Source organism: Enhydra lutris, unplaced genomic scaffold (assembly GCF_002288905.1).
Source record: "Enhydra lutris kenyoni isolate GAN:26980312 unplaced genomic scaffold, ASM228890v2 scaffoldscaffold22, whole genome shotgun sequence".
Lineage (NCBI taxonomy): Eukaryota > Metazoa > Chordata > Mammalia > Carnivora > Mustelidae > Enhydra > Enhydra lutris.
In genome coordinates, this window is record NW_019154106.1 from 30,982,659 (window position 1) to 31,006,673 (window position 24,015).

Sequence of the window (24,015 nt, forward strand, 5' to 3'; positions counted from 1 at the left end):
TTTTATCTCTAAGTAATTTTCTTTGCTCTGAATCTACTTTATTACCTATTAACATAGACACTCTTGCTTTAAACAAAATTAATTGATGCTTCCATGGCATACCATTAGCATCCTTATACTTCAAAACTACCTATATTGAATTTAAAATGAGTTTCTTGTAAGCTGCATATAGTTGGGTCTTTGTAAACACATTCTTTTTTTTTTTTTTTTTAAGATTTTATTTATTTATTTGACAGAGAGGAGAGATCACAAGTAGGCAGAGAGGCAGGCAGAGAGAGGGAAGCAGGCTCCCTACTGAGCAGAGCCCAATGTGGGGCTTGATCCCAGGACCCTGAGATCACAACCTGAGCCGAAGGCAGAGGCTTAACCCACTGAGCCACCCAGGTGCCCCTGTAAACACATTCTTGAAGAGGGTATGAGGAGATGGTAGAAGGGTAGAGATGACTGCTTCCCTGGCCCCCTTTTGTTGTCAGGCTTCCTGATGAACCCAGTGTTGCTGGGTTTGCCTATTGTTCTCTAAGGGACCCTAGCTGTATAGTGGAGAATAGAGAGTAATGAGATTCCCTATGTTGGGGGTTAGTAAAAAGGTCTGTTATTGCCTTCTTCTCCTAGGTGGAAGGACATAAGATGCCCTCCTGCTGTTGTCCCTCTAATTGGGATCCTAAATAAGTTCACTTTCTTCTGAATATCTTTCAGAATTCTCCTTTGGTTGCCTTTTATGTTATTTCCAGGATTCATAGTTGTGCTTACAGGGGTGGAGGAGCAGGGAGAAATGGGTCCAGACCAAAAGTCATTGTATACTGTATGTCATCATATTAGATTATAGATTCATTGAATGAAAGATCTGACTTATACTTCTTGGTGTCTTTCATAGTCCCTAACACAGCTTTTTGTATTTTAGAGATTTTCAGTAAATATTTGCAATTTTTAGTGGGAATGTCTACAATAGTGAAGTTTTAGTTATTACTAGACCAAATAACTATAGGTTTAAATGCCCACTTGTAATTGTTTTCATATTGAATAGCAATCTTTCTTATTGATTATTAAATGGATACTTTTGTGTCATTTTGGCAAATTTTAAAGAGGTTGCCACCATCATTGCAATATTGCTTGTCCTACATTTCTTTCAGGATTTATATATGTTGGGCCTTCAAATTGAGAGGATTTTTTAGATTACTTACAGATCCTGTAAGCAAGGATCATAAGAGTAAACCATTAATATGAGAAAGGGATCTTGATAAGCTAAATTTTACATTCTGAAATAGATGAAATATTTATTTAAAAGTCAGCTGCAGGAATTTAGAGGGAAAGACCTAGAGATTTCGAAAGTAGAACATAAGAGATTGATTTTTAAAAACACTGTTTTCAACTAAAAATTGATTAGCCATGTAAAACTTGCTTTAACATTGTTCAATTCACTTGGCTTGGTCCCTGCTAGACTTAAGATACATTGCTTTTTTGGCCTTACCTTACACATTATATAGTGTTAACATATAATTACCTTTCCCATAACAATTTCAGTCATTTATTTGTCTGTCAATTTTCAGAGAACTTTGAACTTTTCTTATTTTTAAGTGGGTCAAATGGTACTTTACCCTGGCTGCTATTGTATAATACTTGGTAAGTGGCTATGTATTCCAGTTACTATATTTCTTTCACAAATACATTTCCTTTAAAAGGTTTAATTTTTGGTTCTGCTGAAGTCATTGTGAAGGTGGCTCTGTGCCAAGTGGGTGGGATAAAAGGTTTATTCTCATGGACTGTCATTTGGAAAGGGGACTAGGAGCTAGGTTTTTACTGAACAAAAATCCTAGTTACTGAGCTGAGATGAATGGTTGTGAAAAGAGAAAATGTACATAATCACTCAAAATTCAAGCAGAAGTAAATGTAAAATATCTGAAGTGCACAGGTATTTCTCTTTTTTCCTGTAGCTTTCATCTTCTGTACTATGCAACTTAGCACTTTGTGGGTTGTTGGTTTTTTTTTAATTATTTATTTCTTTTCAGCATAACAGTATTCGTTGTTTTTGCACCACACCCAGTGCTCCATGCAATCTGTGCCCTCCCTAATACCCACCACCTGGTTCCCCCAAACTCCCCCTCCCTTCAAAACCCTCAGGTTGTTTTTCAGACTCCATAGTCTCTCATGGTTCACCTCCCCTTCCAATTTCCCTCAACTCCCTTCTCCTCTCCATTTCCCCTTGTTCTCCATGTTATTTGTTATGCTCCACAAATAAGTGAAACCATATGATAATTGACTCTGCACTTTGTGTTTTGTTTTATAGTTTGTTTTTTCCTCTGGTTTAATGTTATTTTACTTACCATTATATATAAAAGCAGCTTATGGATCAGAACGAAGTCTCATGATTTATCTGTTTTCTCCTGTGTCCCTTCAACTTTTTCTTTTGATTAGATGATCTTATATTTCAGAGATTGTGACCAGTCCTAATTTTAGGTCTTCTACCATGCAACTGCATAAACCATCAACATAATCCAGTTCTATCACTATAATATATAAACAAGATTCAACAAACTGGATCTCATAATTGAAATAATACTGTAATTCTTTGGCAAGATGAACTCTCTTAATATTTGAAAGGATATGTGATTTCTGCTCTAATTACAGAGTTAGCAATAGATAGTTATACTGATATTGAAGGCAATAGCTAGAGTATTATATTTCAGACCAATTTTTGGTTCAGAAAATAAATCCATCTTATCTATATTGCTAGCTCAGTACCTGGTTACATTATAGGATGTTGGAGGGTAGAATATCATTTTATATTTATCACAGTTTTGTTGTTGCTAAAACCTATAGGAGAAGGAGAAAGAGACATAATTTCACCCATAGAATATTCAAATTTATATTTTAATGATACATCTTAAAAAAATCATTGTCATATCTGCTGAATTTAGCTGTGAGAAATGATAAAAGTGGATATGATAAATTCTGTTTTGTTAGTGCCTCTTTGAGAGATCTTTCAGATATCTAAGTGGAAATACGTTTTAATGCTGTTTTTCTCTGGGTAAGCAAGTGACATTCTCTTATGAAACAATAAGCCATCAGAACAGAAGGGAATCAACTGGACTCTTTGGTTTAATGATCTATATTTTTAATTTTTAATTTTAGTAATAGAATAATTTTTCAAACAACAGAGAGGATCCTGGGGACCTAGTGTGAGAATTACCTTGGTCTTAGGACTATTTGAAGCTGGCACAATGCTGGCCCTTTTAAATCATATTACAAACTCTCTCATTTGCTTGAGTTTCTAATTCTTACACACTGAAAAAAACTCCAGAATCCCTGACAATTATAATGGGTTTATTTACAATAAAATTGAGAGTAAAAAATTATAAGGTATCTTAAGGCTTATCCTTTCTTCTCAAATTTCAGTCAGAATCTGTGGTAGTTACTTTATTTAATATTCGACAAATAATTCCTGAATGCCTACCATAAGTCAAGCACTGAAGTTCTAGGCTTTGAAGACAGAGTTACAAACAAGAAGTAGTTTCTATCCTAAAGGAGTGGTTATAGTCTAGAGGACTTAGCATCAGAAACAGACATTAAATTATCTATTGAGACCATCTTGACTTTAGTCTTTACTTCCACCAGTCTATTTGCTTTATAAGCTATTTTGGAATTCTATAGACAGCCCATAAACTGTCCTGATTCAAGTCACATGTATCTTGAGTCTAGCCAGTCCAGCTAGGTGGAGGAATATCCATGTAAAACAGATTTGGGCTATGTATCTTGACAGGAAAAGCTAGACCCATCTTTGGGGGGAAGTGAATGAGAGCTTTTGACAGCTATATTAGTTTTTTATTGCTGCCATAACAAATAATCACAAACGTGGTGACTTAACACGAATTTATTATTTTACAGTTGTGTAGATTACAAGCCCAACAAAGGACTCAGTGGGCTAAATTCAGGGTGTAAACTGGGCTGTGTGCTTTTTTGAAGCTTTTGAGGAGAATGTATTTATTTGCCTTTACCAGCTTCTCGAGGCCACCCATATTCCTTAGTTTATGGCTTCCTTCTTCCATCTCCAAAGCCAACAATGGCAGGTCAGGTCCTTGCATTGCATCATTCTGACCTTCTGTGGTCATGTTTTTCCATGACTCTCCTCTTTTGCCTTCCTCTTCCATTTTTAAGAATCAAAGGTCATGGATTATCTAGGATAATCACCCCATCTCAAGAGTCTTAATCACATCCATAAAGTCCCTTTTGCTATGTAAGGTAATACATTCACAGGTTCCAATGTTTAAGGCATGGATGTTTTGCCTACCACAGCAGGTTTTATAAACTTAAAGGGTTCTGATATGACCTGTGATTCACTAAAAGAAATTCAACACTGTGTAGCCTTTTTATTTAGCCATTCTAGTGGTAGAGGCTGCTGGTCTTTTCACAGCATGGGCAAAATAATATTAAAATGTTAAAAATGGCTGGTGATATAATCATTTTTTTTGGACTGAATGTTTGTGTCTCCCACCCCCAATTCATATGTTGAAGTCCCAGCCTTCAATATGACTGTATTTGGAAAGGGGTAATTAAGTTAGGTCACAGGGTGGGGCCCTGATCAACAGGATTAGTGGCCTTATAAAAAGAGATGTGAGAACTCTCAGTCTCTCTCTTTCTCTTTTTCTGTCTCTCCTTCTCTCCCTGCCGGCCACATGAGGATACAGCAAGAAGGTGGCCATCAACAAGCCAGGAAGAGAGTTCTTACCAGGAAATGATTTGGCTAGTGCCTTGTTCTGGGACTTCTAGCTTTCAGAACTGGGAGAAAATAAACTTCTGTTGGTTGAGCTACCCACTCTGTGGTTTTGTGTTATGGCAGCCGGAATGACTTAGAGAATTTGGAACTGAGAAATGTTGATTCAACAAATAACTAAAAATGTGGAAAGGACTTTGGAACTAGGTGGTATGTAGAGGCTGAAGGAATTTTGAGGTACAAGCTAGAAAAAGCCAAGTTGCCATGAAATGACTGTTGGTAGAATTATGGATGTTAAAGGTGATTCTGGTGAGAGCTCAGAAAGAAAAGAGTACTGGAAAGAAAGCTTCCATTTCATTAGAGAATATGTAAATAATCATGAGTAGAGTGTTGATTGAAAATATGGACTTAAAGGTTATTTTGGTGAGGTCTCAGATGGAAATGAGGAATGGTTTGTGGGAAACTGAAGGAAAGGCATTCCTTGTTGTAATGTGGCAAAGAACTTAGCTGAATTGTGTTGTAGTGTTTTGTGTAAGGTAGAATATGCAAACTATGTAACTGAATATTTAGCCGAAGAGATTTATAAGCAAAGTATTGAAGGTGCAGCTTGGGTTCCTCTTACTGCTCGTAGTAAAATGCTAGAAGAGAGAGATGAATTGAAGAAAAAAATATGAAGCAAAAAGGAACTGGAAAATTCTCAGCCTATTCATATTGCAAAAAATGAGAAAGCTTATTCTCAAGAGAACACTGAGAGTGTGGCTGAACAAGCATTCGATAAAGAGATTATGGATACAACTCATGGATTTAATCAGCCCTCTTAGCAGGAACCAGAGATAGAGATGGGATTATATCATCAAAGAGACTGCCAGTTTGAAATAATCTGGCAGAGAAAGTGGATGGAATGAATTAAGACTGTCAGACTTCTTGGATTCTGCTGGACCAGAGCATGGAACTGTTTGGGTATGACCATGAGCTATTCTTCAAGGAGGGTGAAGAATAACCCAGAAGACTACTCAGAGATCATTAGGGCTGACACTGCCACCATGGACCTAGAGGGCAAGGCTGTTTTCTTCTCCTTGGTTTCAGAGGACAGAGCCTCTGCAGAGAACCTTGCAAGCAATTGCCCTTGCAAAGACCTGAGGGGGTAAAGAACCTGAGGACTGGGGGCTCACTGCAGAGCTGTGGGAGTGGTGCTGCTACCCCAGTGGACTGGAAGGCAAGATATAGAGCCAAAGGGGAGTATTCTCAAGCCTTAAAATCTAATGGAATTTATCTTGCTCTGTTTTGAATTTGTCTGGGACTTGTCTCTCCTTCTTTCTTTCCTATTTCTCCTTCCTGGAATGGGAATGTCTATCTTTTGTCTGTCCCACCATCTTATTTTGGAAGCACATAACTAGTTTCACAGGTTCACAACTGGAGAGAAATTTTGACTCAATGTGAATCATACCTTGAGTCTACCCATATCTGACTTAGATGATATTTGGATGAGATTTTGGACTTTAGTCTTTAGAGTTGATGCTAGAATAAGTTAACACTTTGAGGGCTACTGGGATGGAATGAATCCATTTTGCATACAAGAAGGACAGGAATTTTGGTGGGCCAGATATGGAATATTATGGACTGATGTGTCTTCCCAAAATTCATATGTTGAACCCCAGGCCCCAGTGTGATTATATTTGGAGATTGAGCCTTTATGTGGTTAATTAAGGTTGAATGAAGTCATAAGGTCTGGGCCCTGATTTGATAGTGATAGGATTAGTGTTTGCTTAAGAACACTCAGAAAATATGTAAAACATGGAGGGAGGAGAAAGAAAAGATCCCCCCTCTTTCTAATAGAATGTGTTTGAACTTAAATGACCATCAAATTAATATAGATTGCTAATTACTCATGATGTTGTATATGAACCTCATGGCAACCACAAACTTCAAACTTCAAACCACACACTTCAAATAATAAGTACACAAAAAAATAGAGAGAAAGCAAACATAGCACTACAGAGATTTATCAGTCACAAAGATAGTAAGAGAAGAAAGGAATAGAGAAGAACTACAAAAATAGCCAGAAAACAAATAATAACCTGGTAATGCGTGCATACCTATCAATAATTACTTTGCATGTAAATGGCCTAAATGCTCCAATCAAGACGTAGAGTGGCAGAATGGATAAAAAATTTAAAACCTATCTATATGCTGCCTATAAGAGGCTCACCTTGGACCTAAAGATGTATACAGACTGAAGTGAAGGGATGGAAAAACATTTACTATGCAGATGGAAAAAAAAAAAAACCGGGGTAGCAATATTTATATCAGACCAAATAGACTTTAAAACAAAGACTGTAACAAGAGACAAGGACATTACATAATGATAAAGATTTCCATTCAGCATGGGGCTATAACAATTGTAGGTATCTATGCACCCAACACTGGAGCACCTAAATGCATAAATCGAATATTAACTGACATAAATAAATCGAAGGCAATACAATATTAGGGAGCTTTAACACCTCGTTTACATCAATGAGGAAATAGTATCATTGAATGACACATTGGACCAGATGGACTTAACAGATATATACAAGAAAATTCCATCCAAAACCAACAGAATACAGATTCTTTTCAAGCATGCATGGAACATTATCCAGAATAGGTCATATGTTAGACGACAACAACAACAAAAAAAACTCAATAAATTTAAGGTGATTGAAATCATACCATTTTCTGACCACAGTGTCATGAAACTATAAATAAATGACAAGAAAAAAACTGGAAAAAACACAAACACCTGGAGGCTAAACAACATGTCACTAAACAAGGGATGGGTCAATGAAACAATCACAGAAAAAAGATAAAAACATGGAGACAAGTGCAAATAAAACACAATCATCCAAAATTTTGGGGATTCAGCAAAAGTAGTCCTAAGAGAGAAATAAATAGCAATACATACGTATCTTAAGAAATGAAGAAGAGCTCAAATAAACATCTAACTTGATACCTAAAGGAACTAGATAAAGAAGAAAACCCAAGGTGAGTAAAAGGAAGGAAATAATTTAGCTCAGAGCATAAATAAATGACACAAATACTACATATCTATATCTATATCTATATCTATCTATCTTCTATCACCTATCTATCTGTATCAGTTAAACCAAGAGTTGGTTGTTTAAAAAGATAAAATTGATAAACCTTTAGTCAGACTCATCAAGAAAAAAAGAAAAAGGATACAAATAAAATAAAAAATAAGGGAGAAGTAACAACTGACACTATAGAAATGCAAAGGATTATAAGAAAATTCTATGAAAAATTATATGTCAACAAATTGGACAACCCAGAAGAAACGGATAAATGCCTACAAACATACAATCTTCCAAAACTGAATCAAGAAGAAATAGAAGATTGAACAGACTGATTACAACTTACAAAATTAAATTGGCCAATCAAAAAACACACACATGATTCAGTAATTCTGCTACTGGGCATTTGCCCAAAGAAAATAAAAACACTAATTTGAAAAGATATATGTTCCCCTATATGCATTGCAGCATTATTTACAATAGCCAAGACATGGAAGCAACATAAGTGTCCATCAGTAGGCAAATGGATAAGAAATGTGTGATACACACACACACACACACACACACACACACACACACACACAAGAATACATTGCAGCCATAAAAAGGATGAGATCTTTTTATTTGAAACAATATGGATGGACCTAGATGGCATTATGCTAAATGAAACAAATCAGACTAAAAAAGATAAATACCTTATGATTTCACTCATATGTGATATCTAAAAAATAAAATGAGTAAATAAAAAGTGAACCAGACCTGTAAATATGGAGAATAAACTGATGGTTGCCAGAGGAGGGTGGTGGGGGGAATGGGCACAATGGGTGAAGGAGGGTGGGAGGGACAGGCTTCCAGTTATGAAATGAATAAGTTGTGGGGATAATAGGCATAGCATAAGGATAGTAAATGATACGTAATAGAGATGTATGGTGACTGATCATAGCTACACTTGTGAACATAACATACAGACTCATTATAGAATCTCTATGTTGTACACCTAAAACTACATAAGATTGTGTGTCAACCATGCTATTTGAGTATAATACTTAAAAGAAACTTAGAAGAGACACAAAAATCCTCCCCTCCTCCCTCTTCTTTCTTGCCTCCTTCTCTCTTTTTCCCTTCCTCCTTTCTTCCTTTCTTCCCTTTTCCTCCACCATGTGAGGATGCAGTGAGAAGGTGGCTTTCCATAATCCAGAAAGAATTGCTTTCACTAGAACCTGAATTGGCCAGCACCTTGATGTAGGATTTCTGATGTAGAATTTCTATTGTTTAAGCCATCCGGTCTGTGACATTTTGTTATGGCAGCCTGAACTGACTAAGACAATTCCTGAAACTGCTTTATTTCTCTCTTCCTTTATTCTCTCATTGGCGCATGTGTTCCCTTGAAGCTTCTGCCCATTTGTCTTTGTCACAACTTTTATTTAGGAAAATAAAGAAGGACATAAAACATGTTCAAGGCTGGATGAAAATTTTACCCAGAGGAAAATTAAATTTTGAGACAGCATCCTGCAGGTGCATATTAAGTGAACTGATGGGGAAAATGGAATTTAGGAGATGGTAAAATTGCATTTGAGTGGAGATGTAGTTGTCTCACAGTGCCTGTGTCTATCTAGAGATCATTTCCATTTCTATTTCCTGCATGTGTCATATGCTAGTACTCCCTACTGCATTTCTTTTGGTATCAAGAATAGATTACTCAAGAATGATTTGAAGGAAAATGTATAGCTAGGGGTAGGTTCCTGTATCAGACTGAAGATAGAGAAAAATAAAGCCGTGAGCATAATATTTCTTTTTGATCACTTGATTTATTACAATGTATTAGGCAGGCAGTATAATAGAATGTTAGAATGAGTTTCAAGATACTGAGATGTAACAGGCTTCAGATATTAAAATGAACCCTGAAATAGACCATTCATTAGGAATTTCAGAGCAGACAGACAAAACTTCTTAGAGAACTTCATTATCGTTAAGGAATTACCTAAATGTAGACGGCTGGAAATGGGAGGGTTTTATGATGAATACTTTGGAGGAGCATATATGCAATTCCCTCTCTATGTATGCTATTGCAAAGTATACAGGTACCCTTTCCTCATTTCCAGTTCAAGGGTAGGGCGTTTCAATGTGACCATTCAGAAAGCTTGATATACATTCTCTAGAGTTGGTAGGCATTGTGACTGATATGGGGCTCATGTCCGAGAAAGCTACAAGTTAAGAAACTAGCTAAAGCTTCCCATGGTTTCAAAGTAGAGAGCAGGATCTGGAAAGTAACTTCTCTCCTCTCCAATATTAGGTCAATGACTTAGGAATTCTGGGGTCTGACTGGGAAGACCTCTTTAGGAATGTCTGTTTAATTAATAAAGGATCTTGCTCAAGAGGGTTATTGACAGACACTGGAGATATAATGTTGGATGAAGAAGCTGTGGAGCTCAGGAGAGGCCTGCCTCTGGTGATGCACTCCCCATGTCAGGGAACTGCAGTTAGAGAGTCCCAGAAGAGGCACCTCTGGAGAACACAGACACATGCTCAGGGAGATTCAGCTTCAAACAGTTGTCCGGTCCTAAGTGCAGGCAATCATCTTTTTTGTCCTTCTTCTTTTCCCTACTCTGTATTCCCATCCAGAGGTGCCAGCAACCTGCAGGCAGGGAAGAGAAATCCCTTATGGAGAGAGACAGTTAAGGATCAACCACTATCAGCTTACTATCAGTTTATTATCAGCTCCTGTTTGAAGTTTTTGTAATTAGCTGGGACTGGAGGCTTGGGGTTACTGTTGTGTCTGTGAAGTGTAATGAAGATTTTATTACCCAAGAGTGACCAGTGATGCCATATAACCTGATAAATTTTCATGAAGTGGCAGGGGAAGGGCAGCTGCCTTTGAGCAGATTCAGAGGGACAGTAAAGGAACAAATAAAATTGCTTTTAGGATCACAGTCCACAAATCCTGCTTATTCAGTGTACTGATGACAGTAACATATAATATTTATACATTGGGGTCAATGTATGGATAGTGGACTGAAACCAGATCAATATGCCTATCTTGAAAAGGATGAATCACCTTTTTTTCAAAGACAGAACAACTACTTAGAGCTTTTCAAGCCCATTAATATTGTTGGGTCTGACTTCAGAAATATTTGTTTGAGATACAGCAATCAATCCGCCTGCCGTGTTCAACTTCCCTTCCTAGATTAACCAGCCTTTTTACCTCACCCTTGCTCAAGAAGACATCAGACTGTTCTTTGCTTATGGGAGGCCACTGAAGGGGTGAAGGCTATATTTTGCTTTCAAAGCAGCCTGCTTTTAGGGAACTTAGAAGCCTGCTGTTTGGGGTACCTAATGATCTTCATCATGGCCTGTGTGATGGACTCTACCCAAACAGAGATGATAACATTTGAGTCAATTGAATCTTCTCTCTTAGGAATTTAAGCTAAGAGGCCCAAAGAGAAGTTCTGATGATGGGTGCTGTGCTGAAAGGAGCCCATAATTAACAGCCATGTCCATACTAAGGATATTAGAACTGCTGTGCCGAGAGAAAAAGATGCTAGAAATGAGACTTGGAGGCCTCTGAAAAAGAATGCTGCCTTTGGTGCCTTTAGCTATTCTAGTTTTAGTTCTAATTCCATGAGCATTCTTACAGTAAAATCTTCATTTCTTACAAAGAAATGTGATGGTTGTTTCCTATGCCACCAAAAAAGCTCTCTCTGGAGGAGTGTGGTGAACTGGGCACCAGTTTCACTGCATGCTCATTACAGCCACATCTTCAGCGCTCACCTCTATCTGAGCTGCTATGATAGACTTTTGCTTTTCTGCTTATTTTAAGGTTAGCTGACTTCCTAAATGCAACCTGTACTATTATTTCAGTTGGTTCTGAATGGATATTTATTATTTTCATTATTTAGTCTGAGCTGACTGTTTATATATCCATGTCTTTCATGGGCCAACAGACTGTATTCTACATATGGACTTTTAATAGGATCATTATGTATGTTACTTCGAAGAGGCTCAGATTGTTTTGTTATTATTGATATTTGGTGATCTTTTCAGGATCTGTACTGGAGCTTGAAAAAGAACTGCTAAAGGAGTAGACTATCTTGCTCTAGGTTTTGAAAAATTATATTAAAAAGGAAATAAATATATTCCCCATATGGGAGCCTTTGGGGACTTATTGCTTAATAATTACATAATTACAGGTTTTTGCCTAGTTCCTCTGTACCTTGCCACACTTCCTGGTCTTAATCTCTAACATTTGGCCTAACCAATATTACCTCTCCTTCAAGGTCACCCTCTGTTTTCCCAGGTGAGTTGAGGCTTTGAAGTAATTCCATTTGAGAAGCAGCATCTTATCCTAGTGAGATATGAGTTGCTGGCTTCATTAAAAACTTATCAGTGACCTGAGCGTCAAATTTTAAGGTTACTCAACTACCTGTACATGGGCCCTCAAAATACCCTCACAGTGAAGCCTGTAGAGAAACAGTGGAGCATAGTAGATAGTACTAAGGCATGGAAATCATGAGAAATTTCTGAATCTTGGATTCCCCACTTAATATCTCTATAATCATACTGCCTCAAGGAAAGACACTTTACCAAGGAAGCAGGCAGGAGGCACTAGCTTGCCTTTTTGTGGGAGGTATTTTTGATGGTCATCAGGGCTCTGCAGTCTCATTCCCTGAATCTACATTCAGCCTGAAAGACGAAGGATGTTTCATTTAGGGAAATTGTACACACATACACACACACACACTCACATGTACATATTCAGGCTCAAAGTTAAAATTCTAGTTGACAAATTTATTTTCCTTTTTTGACCAGAAGCTAGTAATCTAGGGTGTATATGTGATCAATATTAGATAACTAAATTTGTACTTGGTTCATGTGGATTGGTATGAAACATTATATTTGAGTACCCTGAGCACTGTGGATCCCTGGGTTAGTTAAGGTAGCATTACCTGTTGTAAACCCTCAACTCTTAGTGGCTTAACACAAGAGAAGTTTATTTCTTGATGATCCTAAGTCCTCTTAGAGGGAGCAGGTATGTGGGGGTATGTGGGTCCTCTGGTTATTCAGAGATACAGTTTGATGAATGTTCTGCTATCTACTATATATGACTTCCAAGGTTGCTTTAAGCAAAACAAACAAATAAACGAACAAACAAATAACCAAAACACTCATACAGGCAAGAGGGGAAGAGAGTATTATTCACTTCATTCATGGGAGGGTTTAATGAGCCAGACCTAGAATTAGGAGACATCATTTTTGATAACCTTCCATTGGCAGGACTCAATCACATATCAAATCTTTCTACAGGTGAGATTGGGAAATGTAGACTAGTTATGTTCCTAAGAAGAATTTAACAAAAGGGTTTGGGGAGCGTATAACAATCTCTGTCACAGTCCAAATATCTAAGAACAATTAGAGTTTCATCTTTCTCCCTCATGTCAAATGACCTCCTTCCTTCTCCAAAGATCTCATCCATCTCTGTGTCCAATTCCAGGCCCCTGATTTCCAGAAGATAAACTTCTCACTCTCACTCCAGATGTGGCTCCTCATGTGCTAGCAATCCATGGACTAAAAAGGCATGTTATCTCTCTTGTCCCTCTCCACCTAGTATTCAAGATAAAGTATTCAGTGTCACCTCATGACACTAATCACAATAACACTCCCATTCATAAAAGGGAAGACTAGGAGACACAGTTCACTGGATTAAGCAATGATCAAATCCTATTGGGCAAGCTTTATGAAATTCTTCTGACTTGGCAGTTGAGGAAATTCCTTGATTGGTTGCTGATTCTTCTATCTAGAGGAACATTTTTTCTTTGTCCATTGTTCTCCATAGCTCCTGCTTCCATGGTCCTGAAGGTTATTACTTATCCATCATCTTTCATGGTAACATTTGAAGTAGGTGTAGAGAGTTGCCCTCCTTGAGGTCATACAAGTTTAGTAGCTTATTTCCTGCACATCACGTTTTGGGACCAAAAGTTTGTTCAAATAATCAAAAGCATTTTTAAGTCTAATCTTTTGGTTTTGTTGATAATCAGCTCCCTCAAATACTTTCATTTTGTTCCGAGTGCTATAAATACATCTAAAGTTCTTTTCTTTATCATGATTATAAATCCAGATTTATTTATTTTTTTTGCTTTCTTACAACTTATTGGTTCTACAGTGATACTATCTGAGATAAAAGACCTAGATGGGAAGACCCTGAATCTTAATAGTGCATCCTAGATTAGGAAGACTGACTCTTAATAGACCTTGGTTCCTCAAATCCATTTTATCCTTCACTATTTGAGAGCTAGAAGCATGAAGCTTTTATAAACCTCAAGTTTTTCAAATCCCTAGACTTTCTTCATTCCTTTCATGTCTGTTTCCAAACAAACTATTGCTTTAGTAACTAGAATGTAAAAGCCAATTCCATTAACATTTGAACTCTTTGCAAACAGTTTCCTTATAGGACATGTTGGCAAACTTCTGTAAAGGTCTAGATTGTAAGTTATTTTAGACTTTGTGGACCATAAACAGCTTTGTCACAACTACTAAATTCTGTTTTAGTACAAAAACAGCCATAGATAATTGGCTATGTACAAATAAAGTTTATTTTTTTAAGAAAAGTTGATGGGCCAGATTTGGACTGCAGGTCAGTTTGCTGACCCCTTCTTTAAAGCTAAAGTCTCTATAGGCATGTGATTGGCCTTCAGGTTTTACAGGTGGAAGGTTTACTCTGATTATTACTGTTGTGCATGAATAAGCTAATGTAATAAATGCTAATTTTTTTTATTAATGCAACATTCTACTTCCAGTACCAATTTATATATTATTTAAAATGTGAAATAATGCATTTTTTCCTAATTGATGAACCCAGAAATGTCAACAGCTTGACCTAATAGAAAGTTTCCTCACTGATCTAAAGTCTATCAAGCCTGTTATTAAGGGTTGTTGATGTTGGGGCATATTACTCCATGCAGGCATTCAGGAATCCAGGCTGACAGTGGCTCTGTTATCATCAGTGCAAAGCTTTCAAGATTATCCTGGGTATTGACATTCAGCTGATATAGGGAGAGAATGGATGATTACTTATTAGAGGATTTCATGGGCCAGATATGGAGTATCTCACAGTACCTCCACTTGCCTTCCATTGAGTTGAAAATGGATATAACTCGATTGTAAGGAAGGCTAGGAAATGGAGTCCAGCTTTACAGGCATGAAGAAGTAGACACAGATCTTGGTGAACATACTGAATTCTGTGCCTTAATTCCTAAATGGATATTAAACTTAAACTTGCACACTATCTTTGTGACTTAAGGCTCAGGGCCCATCTTGCCTTTCTTAAAACAGGCATAAAATCAGGATTAAATATACAAAGCATATAAAAATGCTTTGCCACTGGTTAACTAGCAAGCACTTTACATATATGAAAGACTATAATGAACACCTGTATAACATTCCCCCGATTTATATATGTTAACATTATACCATATTTATGACTCAGATTCATTTTAAGATATAAACATTATAAATGTAGTTTGAGGCTTCTTAAGTACTTCTCTCCAATTCTATTCCTCTTTATCCTTTCTCACTATCATGAACTCAGTATTTATGACTCTTACACACTGGCGTCACTTTTTTTTATTACTTAAACTAATCAGTAAGTCAGCATTACTGAATTCTACCATAGTCAGCCAAATCTCTCATGGGAGGAAATACATGGTTTTCTGATTAAAGCATTCCAGGGGTGGGAGGCATGAAATCATCCTTCAACCCTCATAACAAGTCTTTAGGTATAGCAGCATCTTAGGAATGAGGAAGTAGAGAGGTAGTCATAGATCAGACCACCATGGGCCTCGTGTGTCAACTGAATATTAAGATTTTATCCTAGGGGCGCCTGGGTGGCTCAGTGGGTTAAGCCTCTGCCTTTGGCTCAGGTCATGATCTCAGGGTCCTTGGGATCAAGCCCCACATCGGGATCTCTGCTCAGCAGGGAGCCTGCTCCCCCCACCCCCTGCTCTCTGCCTGCCTCTCTGCCTACTTGTGATCTCTGTCAAATAAATAAAATCCTAAAAAAAAAAAAAATTATCCTGAAAATGCAGAGGAATTTCATTCATTATTAGACATGGTCTAAGTTGTGGTATAGACAGATTATTCTTGTAGCCATGTGAGGACTGCTAAATGGTCAAAAGTCCTTTGTTGTAGTGCTAAGGAGCAATAATATGGGTTTCGACTAAAATGGTGACCCATGGGGATAGGCCTTTTCGTCACAAGCATTTTGAGAGCTCACAAATTTTCTTTCCTGCTGCTTCAGAAAGAATTGTACTTCAGTTTGGCATGGAGATGCTTCAAGCAGAAACTGCTGCTTCTTCCTAGAATTTTGACTTTGACCTTCTAAGCTAAGTTGTAGAAGTCTCTCTACATCAAGATTATAGTTCTTCTCCTAAAGCACATTGCATTCATTATCTTTTTTGATCTTCATAGAAACCCTGTGAGATAGTTACCATTTTTACTCCATTTTAAAAATTAGGAGAGTGATGCCCAGAGTGGTTAAATAGTTTGCCTAATATTACTAGAAAGAGATGACATGATACTTTATGTGGAAAACCCAAAAGACTCCCCCCCCAAATTACTAGAACTCATTCAGTAATATTACAGGATACAAAATCAATGCAGAAAAATTAGTTGCTTTCCTATACACTAAAAATACAACTGTAGAAAGAGAAATTAGGGAATCAGTTCCACTTACAATAGCACCAAAAACCTTAAAATACCTTGGGATAAACCTAACGAAAGAGGTAAGGGATCTATACTCTAGAAACTACAGAATTCTTGTGAAGGAAACTGAAAACACAAAAAGATGGAAAAACATTCCATGCTCATGGATTGGAAGAATAAACATGGTTAAAATGTCTATGCTGCCCAGAGCAATCTATACTTTCAATGCCATCCTGAACAAAATACCAACAGCATTTTTCAAAGTACTGGAACAAACAATCCTAAAATTTGTATGGAACCAGAAAAGACCCTGAATTGCTAAAGGAATGTTGAAAAAGAAAAACAAAGCTGGAGGCATCACGTTGCCTGATTTCAAGCTATATTACAAAGCTGTGATCACCAAGACAGCATGGTACTGGCACAAAAACAGACACATAGATCAATGGGACAGAATAGAGAGCCCAAATATGGACCCAGAACTCTATGGTCAACTAATCTTTGATGAAGCAGGAAAAAATATCTAATGGAAAAATGTCTCTTCAATAAATTATGCTGGGAAAATTGGGCATCTATATACAGAAGAATGAAACTAGACCATTCTTTTACACCATGCACAAAGATAAACTCCAAATGGATGAAAGACCTCAGTGTGAGACAGGAATCCATCAAAATCCTAGCGGAGAACATAGGCAGTAACATTTTTGACATTGGCCACAGCAACTTCTTTCAAAACATATCTCCAAAGGCAAGGGAAACAAAAGCAAAAATGAACTTTTGGGACTTCATCAAGATAAAAACTTCTGCACAGCAAAGGAAACAGTCAACAAAACAAGGAGACAACCCACAGAATGGGAGAAGATATTTGCAAATGACACTACCAATACAGGGCTGATATCCAAGATCTATAAAGAACTTCTCAAACTCAACACACCAAAAACAGATAATCAAGTCAAAAATGGATAGAAGACATGAATAGACACTTTTCCAAAGAAGACATACAAATGGCTAACAGACACATGGAAAAATGCTCCACATCATTTGCCAATCAAAACCACATTGAGATACCACCTTACACCAGTTAGATTGGCAAAAATTGACATGATAAGAAGCAACAAATGTTGGAGTGATTGTGGAGAAAGGGGAACCCTCTTACGCTGTTGGGAATGCAAATTGGTGCAGCCACTTTGGAAAACAGTGTGGAGATTCCTCAAAAAGGGCTCAAAAAAAAAAAAAAATAGAGCTACCTTATGACCCAGAATTGCACTACTGGGTATTTACCCCAAAGATACAGATGTAGTGAAAAGAAGGGCCATCTGTACCCCAGTGTTTATAGCAGCAATGGCCACGGTCGCCAAACTGTGAAAAGAGCCAAGTTGCCCTTCAACGGACGAATGGATAAGGAAGATGTGGTCCATATACACTATGGAGTATTATACTTCCATCAGAAAGGATGAATACCCAACTTTTGTATCAACATGGATGGAACTGGAGGAGATTATGCTAAGTGAAATAAGTCAAACAGAGGACAATTTTCATATGGTTTCACTCATATGTGGAACATAAAGAGTAGCATGGAGGACATTAGGAAAAGGAAAGGAAAAATGAAGGGGGGGAAATCAGAGGGGGAGATGAACCATGAGAGGCCATGGACTCTGGGAATCAAACTGAGAGTTTTGGAGGGGGAGGTGGAGGGATGGGTGAGCCTGGTGATGGGTATTAAGGAGGGCAGGTATTTCATGGAGCACTAGGTTTTATACACAAACAATGAATCATGGAGCACTATATCGAAAACTAATGATGTACTGGTGACTAACAACATAATAAAAAATCATTTTAAAAATATTGCTAGAAAGAGCCTAAACTATATTGTTTTACTTAAGTCTGAATTACTATCTTGATACCATCTTGTCTCTCTTATGGCATAACAGCTAGTATTTACTGAGGAATTGCTGTGTGCCAGGCACTGACTGTTCTAAGTCCTTTACATATTCTATCCCATTTAATCATCTATACAACCCTCTGAGGTAAATAATATTATTATCTTCATTTTACAGCTGAGGAAACTGAGATACAGAGAACTTAAGTAACTTGCTTAAGATGCTACATCTGGACAAGGTGATTAAGACCAGTTAACTCTGGAGCCATTGCCTTGTACTACCTCTAATGGGAAGGCAATTATTTTGATTTCCAAAAGTATGGGGAGAAGGAAAACACTATGTTATAATTTAAAGCTCTTATTAAGTTTTATTAATATAAACCTAATCTCAATGTGTCAAAATATTGTGGAGAATTTAACTATAAGCCACAAGCAATACCAGATTTGAATGGGTCTCACTTGATTATTGATAACATACAATTTTGCTTCAATCTTTCCAAAATGACTTCTTAGCATGGCAGAGTAGTCATAGTAGAGCAGGCCAAGAGGTAGGAAGCCAGGATTCTAATCCTGGTTCTGCCATAAATGGTCTTTGAGTTCTTGGGTGGGTCAATTAATTTCCTTAGACTTCAGTTGTTCCATTTCAAAGATTCAAGAAATGAACTAGAGTACCTCCAGTGTCCCCACCCACTCTGTGATTCTCTCTTTGCCTTTTTCCCCCCATTCCATCAGATACTGGATTCAAAAAATGACAGGAAATGTAAATAACAAAACACTGTAGAAGTGCAACAAATTAATTTTAATATTTCCAAAGATGAGGACAAGTAAATATAATAGAACTAGGAATTATTTTTAATATTCTTTCTACTAATATTATAAACATAACTCATATTTTAGTCATTTGCTTATACATGAAAAAATCTAAATCTATGACTCTGTAGCTAGCATTTTTATTAAAAAAATAAGGTTTGAATAAATTAAACAATATGACTATGAAACAAGTACATAACTAAGAGAGGTAACACCTTGAAAAGAAATAAACTCTTGAAATAGTTTTAATATTTATCTTCTTGAAAGAAACAGTTGGGAGAACATGAATAGACAAAAGAAAAGACTGATATACAGGATTCTAGAAAACAGGCAGTTCCTTCTACCCTCCCCCCAACTAATTCTTTCTATAAAAGCTATTTCTTTATACAAATGTATTTGTAGATAAGATAAATGGACTAAGTTAACATAATTGCTTTCATCTGTTTTAGCCTGGAGGGTAGGGTGATATAGTTTTTTGTTTGTTTTCCTACTTCCCAAAGGGAGTTTTATAGGAGCCTGACAGTATTTGTTCAATTTGTTTAAAAGCTGATACAGATGTGTGCCTGGGAAAATTAGCCCATATTAACATTTCTTGGTTTTGCCCTTAACTGAAGGGCTTGGTAATAATAGCTTAGAAATTCTGAGCTCTGTTAACCCCCATATGAACTGAGCAGTTCAGCAGGATGAAACCTATTTCAGTACTCCATGTGACACAGGAGCAGAGGTAAAGTGGAGCTAATGCCCCTACTTCCATGGACTGGTTGGCGTTGCTGAGAGCAGCCTCATCAGCCAGCCTCCAACATCCTCTTTTAGTGTCTCCTACCCTCACCCTTCTGATTCTACTTTCCTTAAGGAAGCCATTGTTGACTTTCTTACTAAATTTCAGCCAAGGTGCCAGGCATTGAGACTACAATTATGAAGATGCTGGCTCTGCCTTGAGGGCTCAACAGTCTAAAGAAAATGCTGTCTTTAGTACTCTGACCCATTCCCATCTCACTTCCTCCTTCTGGGCCGAAGTAACTATATCTCTAAGAGCAAGGGGCTGCCTGAGAGGATTTCTAAGAATATTAGGTAGGAAAGCACCCACATGTCTGTAAGTTATGTAAGGTGGAATAAAATTTATGGAACCAGACCTAGGTATAGAGGGTTGAGTGTTGAGTGGTGACAGAATCCTGGCTCCAGCATTCTTAATTTCTGGTGCTCCTCCTCTGCCAAAAAAGCAGGGATGAGGGGTCTAATGATCCCTGACCCCCAGTGGTTAGCAGCCTGGGCACATGTACACACACAGACTTCTTGATATCTTGGTCCTTCAGGACAAGAGTAGGTCACCTGAAATGTCCATTGCTCTTTATTCTTTCATTTCACTGAAGGAGCAATAGCTGGGCCCCAAGCCTCTCACAGTGCAGTCAGTGCTGTCACTGTCACACTTGCCACAGTGACATTCAGTGGCTACTGGATATGTATATAGGGACTCAGCCTGGTTAGCACAGCCAGGCACTTTCATGGTCTCATACACCAGCTCTTTGAAGGTACATGTTTTCTGGATGTTGGGCCTGGCTGGGTCTTTGTACACTAGATCCTGTGGAATTTAAAAAGGAGAGAGTTAGGCTAAAATATTCCGGAAGTTTCTATTTAGCGTAATCAAAATGAGATGTGAATTTAATACTGCTTGCTCTAGCATTTACCCATTAAAGCTCACTTAAGGAATTCCTAACCAAGGAAATATGATCTCATAAATGTCCTATATGCTATACTATATTTCTTGGTTCTGGAAATCTTACAGAATATATATCATTCCTTTTATTACTCCTTATGTCTATATCAAATCTTAAATATTTCTCAAACTATAGAGAAACTTTAGAATATCAACATAGAAAAATGATGAAATAAAGCTATAGCAGAAATTTTAAGCTGATTTTTGTACTTAGTCGAAAACTATGTTAATGACAACATAAACCATAAAACACTGAAGTTCAGTTTCTCAGAAAATGTTTCCAAATACATTGTCCCTGTGTGTTTATAAACAGCCAAAAGATCTAAGAAGAAAGGGCAATGCTAAGCTTAATATGACTATGAGGTCACATGGAAAATTTTAAATATTCCACTGTCTTGTAGATATTTCCTTGCCTTAAATGCTGTATATATTTTGTAGGTCTATCAGTTTCAAGGTATACACAGTTTGCATACATAAACTTTTAATCCAGGTAGGACAGGTCTGTTCCAGTGGTTTCTAGTAAAATTATTTGCATCAAGGGAAGAAATTGGCATTGCTGTTTAATTTATTTCAATATCATGCTATCAGGTCTGTTGATCAAACTCATTTACCACATAATAAAATATATTTCATTAAAAAGTTGTTATTTTCAATTTCAGTTTATAGAATGAAATTTTGCATGGATAACCAGGTGTTATAGGAGAAATAAGCAAAGAAAACAAAGTAGAAACTTTTCTTGGATTAATGCCAAGAACCTGTGTGAAAATAAGCTAGTGGTTTTATGCTTCCATGCCTTGGTTTTCTCAATGGCATGAAGAAGTGAGTGGGTTCTCTGATTCCTTTTCTAGTAGTCTGCAAGTATGGACTGTGTTCTGAGGCTGCTCGTTGCCATTTGTAATCGGGTGGGCAAATAAGACATTTTTTATATGTCTATTTGTGTTTTTATGTGGCTTGGAAAAATATATTTTGATACTATCTCTGTTGCAAAGATATGGCTTCAATTACAGAAAATGGCTTTTGGGGAAAATGGTAGGTCTTATATTGTTAAGTATATGTATGTTTACAAGTTTATCTCTCTATATGTAAAATCTATCCTAGCACTACTTTCTTTTTGGAAGTGCAGAGTTGGCATATTGCCAAGTTGATCAGATCAAATCTGATGCTTTGTTAGATTTACTCTAATCAAATCCAAGCCCAAACATCTAACTGATATCACAGTATTTAACTCCAATCATAACATAGACAGTATTGACTAAAGGACTCATGGCTATTACTTGGGAAGGTTAAAATATCCATCAAGTGGGAATTAATGAAGCCTGCCTTGGACAGACCCTTAGCACCTCACTTCCAGCAAAGCAGAGTTCCTACCCGGGTGTAGCAGTAGCCGGCACACCATGTGGTATTGATGCTTATGCAGAAGCGACATTCCTCCTTTTCCACTGTGATGGTGATGTTGGTAAGCTCACAGCTCTTGCAGCAGATTGCTCTCCAGCAACAGAAAAGGAAGCAAAACTGGACGGACTTCATCCTGGGCTATAAGGCAAACAATTAAGGCTCATGAGAAAACAACCCCCCCCGCCCCCAAATTGTAATCATCTAAGTTGACCAAAGCAAAAATAATTGATCTGCCCATCCTCCCCTGTCACATTTTGTTTCAGCAATTTTTTTTCCTTCCTTTCCCCACCCTTACTTCTTTGTTGAACAAACATTTCTTCTTATATTCCTTCTCCTTCATTTTTTTTTTGTCAAGTAGACCCATATTACAGATCAAAACTCCAATATAATAATTTAAGCAGAGCAGTATTTGAAGATCAGAGTATTTAAGTGATTAGCCTGAGGATGGTAATTGTGATAATCATATTTGTCCTTTCATTATCATTTTAAACACTATTTTTGTTTAAAAATAAAAAGGAAATTCTATACAATAAAATTGGTTCATCAGTTTTAGCATCTCATAAATACTATCATTTGCTTTTGTTCACCTTTGTTTAAAATAAGACTATTTCAAGAGGCCAAGTGAATTGGTCTATACAAAGTTCAGTTGCTTGCTAACAGTGACTACAGTGTATTAATTGTATTTAAGAAGCCAGGTTGACAAGTATAAATTGTCTACACAATAGTAGTTGAAAAAGGTCTAGATTTGTTCTCCAGATCCTAAAAAACCTATAATTTCAAAAGTAACTGTCACCACTTGTTAACTGTAGATGCCAAGACTCACCTTCGGTCAGCTGTCTTATCTGGGGAGAGCTGTATACTGAGTCAAGTCTCAGTTCACCTTTTATACAAAATCATGTGCAACTAACACCTTGTGGATTTGTTGGGTATTAATAAGACCAATGTAAGCCTGAAGCTTGCTGTAAGTGAATCAGTGTTTAGGTAGACAGGGAGATCAAGCCCTTACTAAAGTAGTCTAAACGCAGTTGATCAGGAAAAATAATGTTACCAGAGATGATGATTTTGTACAAATTAAATTTGATATAGTAGCACACCCACTCCTTTACCTTGTCAAATTAAATGTGACTCTAGGTTTTTCTTTTGTTTTTAACTCAGGGAATTCAGAATCCTTTTCAAGTATTGCTTTAACCCTGTTGAGGTGGTACATAAAAAAGATATGGTTAATAAATTGTTCTGAGAGCTGCCTGAAAGCTGTAAGGGAAGAAACAAATGGGAAGACTTTCATGATCTTTCTCTCATATCTAAAGTATAAACTGTATTTCTCTTTACCTCTCATATTCAGGTCCCCTAATCTCAAATATTATTCTTTGATGCTCTACTTGTAATTCTTTAAATGTTCTGCTGATTTATTTCTCCAGATCTTTGCATATGCAGTGTTTGTCCTGCCTGAAATATATTTGTTTCTTACTTGTGTTCTCCAACATTGCTCCAATCCCTGGAAAATTTCTCAACCTTCAACACTCACCTATGAGAATTTAGGATGGGAGATAGAGGTGAGCTTTAGTAACTACCTTGTTTGCAATCATTGGTATACCTCTGTTTCTCCCAATAGAGTATCAGCTCCTTGGAAACTGGGGTTGATTTGTTTAACAGATATTTATTATTTAAACAATGTGGCTGGAGAAAAGGAATAATGGTATTAATATCAGGATATGATGTCAAAGATAAAATAGGAGTCAAATCATGT

The 24,015-nt window shown here is 37.1% G+C and overlaps 1 protein-coding gene across 1 annotated transcript; it reads right to left on the minus strand.

Moving 5' to 3' along the window:
* Positions 1-20,507: 20,507 nt before the first annotated feature.
* LOC111150244 (follicle stimulating hormone beta subunit) lies at positions 20,508-22,400 on the minus strand. The gene is made up of 2 exons (XM_022507670.1): positions 22,242-22,400; positions 20,508-20,738 (listed from the first exon to the last, which is right to left on the minus strand). The coding sequence occupies exons 1-2, from the start codon at positions 22,398-22,400 to the stop codon at positions 20,508-20,510; spliced, it is 390 nt and encodes a 129-aa protein (XP_022363378.1).
* Between the last annotated feature and the right edge of the window lie 1,615 nt (positions 22,401-24,015).

What these genes read in the sequence shown, in the direction of transcription:
- LOC111150244 (XM_022507670.1), bottom strand. Translation starts at nt 22,400, where the DNA reads ATGAAGTCCGTCCAGTTTTGCTTCCTTTTCTGTTGCTGGAGAGCAATC. An exon ending in CCGGCTACTGCTACACCCGG is followed by an intron (nt 20,739 to 22,241) that starts GTAGGAACTCTG and finishes TAAATTCCACAG; the next exon opens with GATCTAGTGTACAAAGACCC.